Raw genomic sequence first — 12,668 nt, forward strand, 5'->3', positions numbered from 1 at the left:
AGACATTGAAGAGAGAGACAGTGGAGACCGATGCGACGGGGAAAGAAAGAGAGATTTAACTAGTGCGTCTATCTCTAGCGAGGTCACGGGATGGAGCAGATCGCTGATTTTGGAGGAAGCGGAGGGGCGGTGGGAGGAGTCAAACTGCTGAAGGATGAAGGTTTTAAGGCGACGCTTGGAGGTTTGGTAGGCGGCAGCGGTACCTACGAGAAAGTGGGGATTATGGAGACAACTATGGCTATGGAGGATGCGGCAGTGGCTACGAAGGAGGAGGCGGCTGATAGAAATCATAGAATCGAGTAAGAGAAAGATAGAGGCAAGAAGAGGGAAAAAGAGAAAGAGACGAGGAGAGAAAGAGAGAGTGAGAGAGGCAGTGGCGGAGCGGCTCATGTTTTGGGGTTTTTTTTTGAATTTTTCTTAGTTTTTTTAGTGATTAAAGGTAGATCAGTATATTTACATAAAAAGACTAATTTTTCTAGTTTTTTATCTTTATGGATTTTTTTTTTCAATTTACTAAATAGAAATAGATATATTGACCTATTAACTTATTGAAAAAAAATCCTAGTACAAGTATAAAAATATTCAATCATTTATCTTATCAATCATTTAAATTAAACATCCCCTAATAGTATTAATCGACGTGCAAATGTCTCAACAAAGCCTGTAAACATGTTAGTAACTCGTGGTGTTTCTACACGAAATCACATTACGTCATTTTATGCAATGTAAGTTTTTTTTTAAATGAATAATTCTATATACATTGTGGCATTCGGCAAACCACGTCAATATTTCGTAGCTAAAATAAATGTTTTGATAGTTCAGGATATAACCGATAGTGCAAAAATAGTTTGAGGTTTAAATTAATATTTGCCCGTTAATTAGAAATAAGTTGTTAAAATAATTGATTATATGTCTTTATTAAACTCAAACATTACAAAGTAAGAATTAATAAAACATAGTATAATGTTTCAAAAATAAATAAATACATAGTATAAATATATGTTAACTACTCATTCTTATCTCAAACCCACATAGTAATACTCACTACTCTCTGAATTCATTTTAATTTATTTATAAAATTAGTTGTTTAATACTTGATTATTCGTCTTAATAAAATACAAACATTACAGAGTAAACATTAATTATAAATAGTATAAATACCCATTAATTAGTCATTCTAAATTCAAGACGCCCTCCATCTTAGAAACACAAATTTTGGCTATTTTTTTACATTTTCGAACTGTAAGTGAATCGAATCGGGTTGGGCGCACGGGTTCGGGTGGTACTTTTGACACTAATGTTATAATTTGTGCCAAAAGTACCAAATTACTTAGAACAAAAAAAATATATCAAGTAACTTGGTACTTTTGGCACTAATATTGTTATTTGTGCCAAAAGTGCCAAATTACTTAATTTTTTTAATTTATGTTGGTACTTTTGGCACTAGTATTCTCATTTGTTCTAAGTAATTTGATACTTTTAGCACAAATTATAACATTAGTGCTAAAAGTACCAAATTACTTAGTATTTTTTTTATTTTTCTTTTCGTTAGTTTTTTTGCACAAATTATAATATTAGTGCCAAAAGTACCGCCTAAACCCGCGCGCTCAACCCGATCCGGTCCACCCAAATTAAGGGCAATACAATCCAAAATTGCAAAAAATTGCTAAATTTGTGTTTTTTAGATGAATGGCCAAATATTGAGTTTCATTGCTCAATATGGCTATCTCAAAAGTTGGCTCTTATTAAAAAATGAATTGTACAAATTATGTAATTTATTTAAGTTTTAAATTGGTGGAATATCCTAAAAAATAAAGTATATCCTTTTATTTGAATTTTCAATTGATGAAGTCTAATGAAAAAATCGATAAATACTGTAAAAAAATTACTCTTGCCAATCACAAATTTAATTTAAAAATAATTTTACTATTCGTTCTCGTCTTGTATAATGAATACCCAAGAATTCTTGTCTCGTATATGAATACAAAAGAATTTTCCAAACATTTAACTTTATAAATTAAAATTGTTTTAAATATCAATTATTATTTGGACCTATTTAGAATATATACACCAAATCATGTACTTAGTGCCCCATATTACCACAACTACTCTGTGTAATTTGTAAGAGTAATGTTAATTGGAATATTAATAAGATTCAAGTCAACATACAATATAATTTAAATAAAAATTATTTTTATTATTATTCTATTTTTTTTGTTGGGTTATTGACATGTAAATACACAAACTTTGGGCTCATTTTGATTTTTCTCATGAACTTTGAAAGTTGTCAAATATACACGAGCTTTGACTCATTTTATTTTTTTCCAACGAACTTTGAGAATTGTCAAAAAATACACGAACTTTGACTCATTTTATTTTTTCCCACGAAATATATTGTTATAAAAAAAATTATCCAAAAATTTCTTTTATAATTAACAATAAGTACCACTTCACTTAAAATTAGACATTGTAAAGTTTCTCAAGGCTCTAGTGCGCTGGACCTTAGCACATTTTTGCCCGGCCCCTTTGGTTGGTGGTGGCGAATTGCATGGTTCTCTTTGGCTTCACTTGGTGGTGTTTTCTTTGAGAAGTGTCTATTCTCCATAGTCTGCCTGATCTTTTCTTCCCGAACAAATGCTGGACCGTTATGGCTTGCCTCTTCTGTCAATCACGTGCGTTGGTTCGTTTTTTGTTCTTCTTGATTATTTTGTTTTTCTGCGTAGCAATGTGCTGGCATTTTTTGGGTGATGGCTAGCCCGAAGCTTAGGATTTTGTCTTCTGCCACTTTGCGTACTCTTTGTTGTGCCATGATCTTTTGCACGTTTGTTGCTCGTTTGAGGACGTGGCATTTATCTGGGTGATGGTCAGACTGAAACTCAGAATTTGGCTCTCGTCTTCATTTGGGTTGTCTTTTATCTTTGGTTTGTTTTTGTTGACGAGCACGCTTTTTCCTTCTTCAGGGTTTTTCCATCGGGTCTTGTCGAATGAGATTTTAATGAGATTCGGCCTTTAGTCGACGTCTTTGTGCTTACAAGGGTTCTTTTGGTGTTTTCTTTCTTTTATTCTATATAAATCGCAATTTAATAATGATCATGTGATGAATATTTCACGTCATTAATTGGATGGAGAAATGCTAATTAAAATTATACAATTGGGCCATATGTAATCATACATTCATTATCTCTCATTATCTATTAACTAGCTAGCTTAATTCATTTAATTAATGATAGATGACAATTAACTTTCGTTATCTTTTTTTTAGAGGAATATCTCTCGTTATCTTTTAACTGTGTATTTTTTGACAATTCTCAAAGTTTGTGGGAAAAAATAAAATGAGTCAGAGTTCGTATATTTTTTGATAATTTTCAAAGTTCGTGAGAAAAGTCAAAATGAGCCCAAAAGTTCTTGTATTTAGGTGTCAATAACCTTTTTATTTTTGTAGAGATCGAAAATCCGTGTCCAATACGCCTCCCCATTTTGATCGGTCCCACGGATGGTGTCGTTGGTCTGCTCCGTCCAAATTTGAACGACGAGGTTCGTCTCCTCGAGGGTGTAGGTATGACGGATAGTCCTTTCTTCCGCCGGCGCCTTCTTGTCATGCTTGATCTTGTAGACGATTTCCTTCCTCTGGCCTCCTTTCTTCGGTTTGGAGGAACTATGGGCCGCCGGTGACTCCTCATCGCCTGTTGGAGAGTCCTCGCCGGTTGGAGGGTCATCCCCCAAGTTGCATCCCGCTAAATCGGGATGATAATCAGCAGAGAGATCGGGGCACCAATTTGGATCATATATGTTTGGGTTATGTGGATCCATGGGGGTTGATTGATAGATTTTTTGATCAGAGAAAAGAGAATTTCATTAAAATAAAATGGGTGGTACCAGTAGTACCAAAGTCCACAACCCAAAAAACCAGAAAACCAAAACAATAGACACCAAAAACCAAGTCCATCACTCCCGTGCAGGAGCAAACAGGAACTCACTCCATCACCTTAGGCTTAATCATCCAAGATTTTAAGTCCAAAGGCTGTGGCGTCTGTTTGTAAACCTGCGTCCAGCTCCACGTTCTTATCTTGATCTCGGTTACCACTTTAGATAAGTTCCATGACGCTTGGCTAAAAATACAATCATTCCTTGCTTTCCAAATACTCCGCACCACGCAGATCCAAATACTAGACAAAAAATGATTATCTGCCTTGTCCCCAAGATTAGAAAAGGCAAGGACGTTCTCCTTTGCCGTGCGTTGCAGTGCCGTCTGAATACCAATCCAAGACAAAATTTCTTTCCAAAGATCCATAGTAATCTGACAGGAGAAGAATAAATGATTCAGGTCCTCCAGTTGCGCCTTACAAAGAATGCAATCGGAGGTCAAATTTGCAGCCAAAATATTTCTTCGGATGAGATTATCACACGTCACCAGTCTTCCTTTAAAAATCCTCCAAGCTGTTGTTTTCATCTTGTGAGGAGCTGGAGCCTTCCACAGTTTCTTGAAATCCATTTGCTCACAATTAATCCCATTCTCCAATCTTGCTTGTCGGATAGCTTTGTATGCTGAATTTACTGAAAACAAGCCGTTGGGGGTAGGTTTCCACCTCCAACAATCTTTATTTCCTGCTTGAAGATTGACTTCCCTGATAGAGGACAACAGCTCATCCGCCTGGGCTCTTTCTCTCTCCCTCAAATCTCGATTCCACTCCAACTTCCATTCCCACACACCCTCCAACCATTCTCCCATATTCGAGATAAACTCGTCCTGATTTTTACAGAGTCGATATAGCCTAGGAAATCTGTCGCTCAACCTTTTTCCCCCAACCCAACAATGATTCCAAAATTTGAAAAAATCGCCTTCTCCAATCTGCACATCCAAACACTCTTTGAACCATTTCCTTCCCTCCCCCCCACAAACATCAACGATTTTCTTCCACCACCCCGTTTTTTTCTTATTTGAACTTGACATTCTAAAACCCCCATCGTCCCACTCAATCTCCCCATAACACGCTCTAATGACCTGTGCCCACAGAGAGTTCCTCTCAGTTAAAAATCTCCACACCCACTTAACCATGAGAGCCTCATTGAAACTCCCCAAATCTTTGAAACCGAGACCTCCCTCCCGGACATCGTTGCACAATACCTCCCATTTAATCCAATGAGTCTTTCTAGCCTCCGATTCCCCTCCTCCCCATAGAAAATTACACATCACACTTCGGAGCTCGGCCAAGACTTTCTTTGGCAGAATTGAAAACGAGAACTGGTAAATTGGGATAGACAACATTACCGATCTGAGCATTGTGATTCTTCCGGCAAACGAAAACTTTCGATTTTTCCATCTGGAAATTTTTCTCTTCAGTTTGTCGACGAGATACCTCCAATCATTTACTCGGGTGAGGCGAGTACCGATCATAATCCCCAAGTATTTTGTTGGAAGAACTCCAACTTTACACTTGAGAATCGAAGCCAAATGCTCTCCCACAGGGCTTTGAATTCCAATACCAAAGATGCAGCTCTTGTCAAAATTAACTTTAAGTCCTGAGAGAGACTCAAAGAGTTTAAGGATGCTCCTCAATGCCCATGCGTTCTCTGTCTTTCCCGAGGCCAAAAACACGGTGTCGTCAGCATATTGAAGATGAGAAACTTTGGTGCCATCATGCCCAATCTCTACCGGCTGCAGAAGCTTCTCATGAATTGCTCTCTCCGTTAAAATATTGAGACCTTCAGCTGCAATCAAGAAAAGGAAGGGTGACAGAGGGTCCCCCTGCCGAAGTCCTCTTTCCAGTTGGAATTCACCCGATGGGATGCCGTTCACCAGGACGTTGGCTGTAGCTGAGCAAAGACAGCCCTTGATCCAACTCTGCCATTTTGGAGATAAGTTCATAAGAAGAAGCATGGTATCCAAGTACTCCCAATCCACTGTATCGTATGCCTTTTCAAAATCCACCTTGAAGATAAAAGTACCCTTTTTTTTTTTTACATCCTCAATGATCTCATTAAGAATAACAACCCCATCCAAGATAAACCTTCCTTCAATAAACGCACTTTGGCAGTTAGAGATAACACTATGAATCACCTGTTTCAACCTGGATGCCAACACTTTGGCGATGACTTTGTACATACAATTGATGAGAGAAATGGGGCGATAGTCCTTCAACTCCACAGCTGCATCCTTCTTCGGGATCAAGGCAATAAACGAAGGATTGCATCCTCTGGGCAACTTTCCATGCGAGTGGAAATCATTCATGACTTCCAAAAGCTCCTCTTTGATCAACATCCAACAAGACTTCAAAAAATGGAAATTGAATCCATCCGGCCCTGGGCTTTTGCTTCCATCACTGCTCCAAACTGCCGTCTTGACTTCCTCCTCGGTGAAAGGGAGGTCCAAATTATTCCTTGATTCCATCGACAGCTTTTTAAGAGCAAAATTGATTGGTAATTCTGGTCTAATTCCTCGGCTGCGTCGAAACTGCCTTTCGAAGTGATCTCTGATTTTATTCTTGACAGTGAGAGGATCTTCGATCCAGCGGTTGTCGATAAGAATACCAGAGAGATAGTTCTTTGCCCTTCTTCCATTTATGACTTTATGAAAATAGCTACTGTTAACGTCACCGTCCGCCAACCATCTTTCCTTTGCTTTTTGAGATAAAAGACTATCCCGATTCTTCATTTGAATGTAAAGATTTGCAATAGCTTCATTCCTTTTGAGGACTTCATCCTCCACCAAGCCTCGAACTTCATCCACTTTGTCCCATTTCTCAACTTCTGTTCTAAGAAGGCCAATGTTCTCCTCAATCCTCCCGAAGCTCTTTTTGTTCCAAATTTTCAGATCTTGCTTGAGACATTCCAGTTTCTCTTTGAATATAAAGCTCTTCCACCCTGAATTCCACTTTTGTTCCAAGAATCACGCGTCACCTTTTCGAATTCGGGATGGCTAGTCCACGAATTGATGAAACGGAAGGGTTTTGGACCCCAGTCAACAGATTTTGTTTCCAACAAGAGAGGACAATGATCTGACACTGTTCTTGGGAGCCCAACAACCTTGGTATGTGGCCATGATTGCAACCATTTCTCATTAACAAGGAACCTATCTAATTTAGATTTGCAATTTCCTTGAGGTTGGTACCAAGTGAATCTCCTACCTTGTAAGCGAATATCAATCAACTCATTATCTTTAATAAAACCATCAAAAGCCATAATATCCCTGGAAAGAAAATTGAAACTTCTCCCAGCTCTCTCTGAGGGATCCCTGATAGAGTTAAAATCCCCTCCAATACAAATGCAAGAATCCGCATTTTGTTTAACCACCGAGCTAATAATATCCCACAAGACAAGTCTCTCCGATAAACTTTGTTGAGCATAAACATTGATAAAGCAGCAACAAAAGATACCTGAATCCGACTTCCAAAAACCGTTCACGAACACTGCCCCCGGAGCTTCCCACTGACTGGAAACAGCAAACTTCTCTGGATTCCACATTGTGAGTATACCTCCTGATCTTCCTTCAGCATTCCGCACTGCTATTTCTCCCTTCTCTGATCCCCAAACTGAATTCTTGTCCCTCTCTCCAAAAGTTTCCATTTTTGTTTCTTGTATGAAACAAAAATCAATATCCTTACTTTGGATCATTTCTCTGATCTCCCTCTTCTTGAGTTTACTCCCCAGCCCCCTAATATTATAAGACATCACAATCATTGATCACACTTCATTTTGCACCTCCTCTGTCTCAACTCTAACTTGCCGGTCTTGCAATTCCTTTGCCATAACATCGTCCCCGCACTTGCTTTCGAGCCCAAGAGATTTCCCAAATTCCCAAATCTTTTGTCCTTCCTCGAATGGATGAGGAGAGGACTGAGGGTGAGAGAAGTTCTGCTCTTCTCCTTAACAACTCCGACCTAGCAGAGGGCCTCCGTTCTCCTCCTCTATCTGCACTCCTTCGAAATTCCCAACGCCATCCTTGACTCTTGTTTGCAACGATTTTGGATGAGAGCATTTTGATTTCTTATGGATGAATCTACTAAGCCCAAATTTAAGAGGAATTTCTCCTCCTCCCTTCTTCTTCTTGTGGGATGATTTTTTCCTGAATTTTGTGATCTGAGAGTTTTTGTCGCCAGAAATGGGGATCTGAGTCTCCTCGACTTTTGACCAAGAGGAGTCAGAATGGGCCAAAGAAAAAAAACCATAATTTTCGGAGAAGGGGCCAGACCCGGACGGCCCACAATTCTGAGCCACGAAGGTACTGGGCCCAGCGAGATTACTGAAAGGGGTTGGGCCAAGTCTATTCCAATCTGAATCTGAATTCCACCGCACTCTCTCTGGATGATTTCCACTAGCGGGCGAATCCCCATTCCTCGGGAAGTCCACATCAGGAGGTAATTCTTGAGAATGGGACCCCACAATTTGTTTGTCTGCATTTGGTAAGCCTTCAATATGGGGAACTGGAATGGCGGCTTCAGTTATTGGTGGAATATGAACCGTCTGTTGCACTGATTGAGAATCGCCTTCCAATTTGTCTGTGTTGGAATCTGAAACGGGCTCCCCGTTCACCTGCGCATCTGCCGGAAAATTAAGAGACCCTTCTTCTTCATCACCGTCCTCTGGTGGCAACTCTTCATCCGTCTCAGACCTCGAAGATTCACTCAGTGCATCTGTTTCCGTATGCCATTGTTGGTCTGCCAGTTCCTCAATCCTGATTTTAAAATGCGCTCCGTTGATTCTGCATTCAATGATTCTATCAATGGAAGCCAAGCCAGTAGACATCTGAACAAACGCCGCATCCAAACGATCCTTATTCTTCGTGTTTTCATGCAGCTTGAGGACCATCCCCATTCGAGCTCCCGCCATCTCGAAAAACCTAGGGTTCCAGGCTTGGGGCGGAACCTCGTACCATTTTGTCCAGACCATCCTTTGTGTGCTCACGTCGACGTAAGACCACGGTCTCACCCATTCAAACCAGAAATTTTTCCATTCATCCATCTCTGTCAAAAGCTCATGCACCCCATGCTCCTTTAAACTTTGAATAATAACCAAATTCCTCCCAACGAGCTAACCTTGAAAATTCCAGTGCATTCACTTTTAATCTCGTTGCCGTACTCATCCCACGCGAAATCTGTCTTAACGAAACCGGTGAACGACTTGTGGAGCCATTCCATCTCGTCATCGGAAGCTTGGAATGCCAGTACCTAGTCCATTAGCAACGCGTATTTTCCGGCCAATGCATCTGCGAAGGATTTGCCATTCTAACGTGATCTGATTGGAATGTTGTAGCTTTTCTTTTTTGTCTCCACTGGATTCAGTTTTCCTGCTTCTGTATTGATGAATCTACCTTCCTTCTCCAAGATCTCCTTATCCTTTTCTGCTCTCTCAAATCTGGGGACGTAGCACCTCATTTTGTAGCTGCCAATCCAAATGTTATTAGCCTTCTTCGGGATCTCTTCTTTGTCCAAAACATTCTGAAAACGCACAAAACCAAAAGGTTTTCCTTTGACATCTTTCTTCTTGGGACAAAAAATATCAACAACTCTCCCAATCTTGTTGAAGCTTCTCTCCAGGCTGTCGATCCTTGTTCCTTCAGGGAAGTTATTGAAGAAGAAGGTTGCAACTTCTTCTTGTGTTCTTCTCTCTCTCCGATTGTGATAAGGAGGGGTTGGTATCTCGGCCGGCGCTCTCTCCTCCTAACTTCTCTCCATTCCTCCATGACTAATCCGGGTTGATTGATAGATAGAGGAAGAAGATTGAAGATGGTGGAAGGAGATAGAAGTGAAAGAAGATTGAAGATAGTGGAGAAGTTGGAAGAATGATTATTTAAAGAAGAGAAAAAAAGAAAAAGAAAAAAGTAAAATTCACAAACGATCAAATGGACCGAAAAAAAAATTGCAATCTGCCAAAAAGTTGCCGTTTTCAAAATTTGAATTTATTTTTATTTTTTTATATAAGGGCGAGTGTAGAACACGCGCCACAATTTAAGCAAGATCGGGTATACTCGAACGAACGAGTAGCCCTCGAGTAGGCCTGCCTTGCATTGGGCTACTCGATGCTTGGGCTACTTGAGTAAGGGCCATCGAGTAGCCCAATGCGGATGCTCTTAGAAAGGCTCATGGGGCAAAGCGGAGTACAATTGAAAATGATTTTTTTTTTTTGGTGCAACGATTGAATTTTCAGTCGTTTAAAAGAAAATTTTGATTATTAAAACTTTTAAATAATGAAAATTTACGATAAAAATCGATATATATAATGCTCAAATTTTCAATCGTTATTGATCGTTAAATTTAACGATCGAAAATTCGATCGTTAAAAAACAGAACTACCATCCAAATAATGATCACTCAAATTGGTCGTTAATTTGATTGGTAATCATTTAACGATCGAATTTTTTTATCTTTATAGCAGCAAAGAGAGCATGATATTGCTAGTTATCCACACGAGCAATCAAATTGATCCATTCGTGAAAAGAAAAATCATTCACCAGCAAAAAGTTCAACCATAGCAGCAATGCTACCAGGAAAACCTTACCCACGGACAATTAATCTCGAAGAACATGCTTTATCGACTCTTCCACTTCGCCGCATCTGTAACACAATGGATCAATCGGAATAAACTGACGACAAAATGCAATCTTGATAGATACTCATTTTGATAGTTTTTACTTGTTATGTTTTGCTTGTTACAACATGAAAACAGTATATTAGCCCTAAATGCATGACCTAATTACTTCATAGATTAGACTACCATAATTATATTTTCTCGTCACAAATTGATTGATCAAATTATTAAAAATTTATTGTTCTATCATAAAATATTTTTATAGTAAATAATTTAGTATATATAATCAAACATAATATTGATATTTTACATATAAAAGATATTTTGATCAAATATATCATATTTTATGTCATATTGTGAACCAAACCAACCGGCATATAATTATATACCCCCACAATAAGTTAGTGGACTAGTGGCATGGTCTAAATTTAAGTCCATGTTAATAACCATTAAATACCAACGACCCAACAATTACTCGGATTTATTATTTTTCCTTTTCTCAATTTAATAGTATTTGATAAGTAAATTTACAAAGGGAAACACATTATAATCATAAAACTAGTGTGGGATCAACAATTTGAGATTTACTATGTCAAATGTATTTTTAATTAACAATCATGACCCCTTAACAAACAATTAAGAAATACATCATAAAAAAAATTGGCCGCATCAACGTCTTGTCTTTATCAATGACCTGCCTTGCTCTATTTCCACTATTTAGGATAAATCTCTGAGACATATTAAGTCAAATATCTTTTCTCTCTAATTGAATAATTCAAATTAAATGCACTAGTCTAAAATAGTATGTTTTATAAGTATTGCGATAATATTGTCTAATAACGACATAATTTTTGTGACATTAATAAATATGTCACAAATTTTGTTATATTTTTAAGTGTAATAAAGTTTAGCTACACCTCACATGTATTTATATACTTTAATTACTCCCTCCTTCCACTAATTCATGACCTAAGGGAGGAAACACGAATTTTAAGAAAAAATGTATTGTTTATTAGTTAAGTTGAAAAAGGACCCATAAAGTGTATTGTTTATTAGTTGAGTGGAGAAAAAGTGTATTGTTTATTGAGACCCACCAATTAAAAAATATATAAATAATTACAAAAAAATGAGTAGGAGTGTAGGATATGAATTGGTGGACGGAGGGAGTACATATAAAAGTATAAGTAATTTTTTGTTGCATTAAAAACTTTAACAAATTTTGTGACATATAAAGCTATCACAAAATATTTTTGTTATATATATATATATATATATATATATATATATAGGGTGCGGTTATAGTGAGAACCACACTTATCGTGAGAACATAAGAACCATTAAAATCAATGCATCTACTATATAAATTAATGCATTCGCTATTAAATTTAATGCATCCGAAAATAATAAATTTTTTGCTCCCTTCAGGATTCGAACCCAAGATCTGCATTCATCCACCAAGATGATGCATCCACCGTAGATCTTAATGATCGAATGGTTTAAAATGGTTCTCTGTTCTAATTTTATTTAGTGGTTCTTATTTGAACCTCTCCCTATATATATATATATATATATATATATATATATATATATATATATATATGGAAGGGCTAAAATAAGAGCATTTCTTAAGATATAAAATAGGAATCATTTTCAGCCCTTAGATCATCAAGATCTACGATTGATTCGTAATCCTGTTGGATGGATTTATGGTCCTGAGTTCGAATCTCAAATGTAGCAAAAATTTATTTTTTACAATTCATACCTTTATACAGCGAATTCATACGTGTTCTATATAAAATTCATACATTAAAAATTGTTCTTATTTCTTATTTTAAGATGTGCTCTCACGGTAGCCCATGTGTAGATTCGTCCATCCATGAGTTATGCTGGTTCCTCTTTATTATTGACGCATGTATTACACGCGCCTAATAAAAAATATTCACTCCGTCCGCCAAAAGTATTCCACTTTGGCCGGGCACGGAGTTTAATAAAATGTGTGATGATGTTGATGTAGTGGAGAAAGGGCCCCACCACTTTATGAGATGTGTGGTTGAGATTGAATTTGGGGTGAGTTTTTTGTAAATAAAGAGTGTTTGTAAGGATAAAATATAAAGGTAGATGGTGGGACCATGGCTTAAAAAGAA

The 12,668-nt window shown here is 37.6% G+C and overlaps 1 protein-coding gene across 1 annotated transcript; it reads right to left on the reverse strand.

The window, feature by feature from the left end:
- Window positions 1–3,973: 3,973 nt before the first annotated feature.
- Window positions 3,974–7,563, reverse strand: LOC130998127 (uncharacterized). The gene is made up of 2 exons (XM_057923561.1): window positions 7,125–7,563; window positions 3,974–6,861 (listed from the first exon to the last, which is right to left on the reverse strand). Exons 1-2 carry the CDS (start codon window positions 7,561–7,563, stop codon window positions 3,974–3,976), a joined length of 3,327 nt encoding a protein of 1,108 aa, XP_057779544.1.
- Window positions 7,564–12,668: the final 5,105 nt, after the last annotated feature.

Source organism: Salvia miltiorrhiza, chromosome 8 (genome assembly GCF_028751815.1).
Source record: "Salvia miltiorrhiza cultivar Shanhuang (shh) chromosome 8, IMPLAD_Smil_shh, whole genome shotgun sequence".
NCBI classification, from domain to species: Eukaryota; Viridiplantae; Streptophyta; class Magnoliopsida; order Lamiales; family Lamiaceae; genus Salvia; species Salvia miltiorrhiza.

What these genes read in the sequence shown, in the direction of transcription:
- LOC130998127 (XM_057923561.1), bottom strand. Translation starts at nt 7,563, where the DNA reads ATGGAAACTTTTGGAGAGAGGGACAAGAATTCAGTTTGGGGATCAGAG. An exon ending in GATTGATATTCGCTTACAAG is followed by an intron (nt 6,862 to 7,124) that starts GTAGGAGATTCA and finishes AGTGGAATTCAG; the next exon opens with GGTGGAAGAGCTTTATATTC.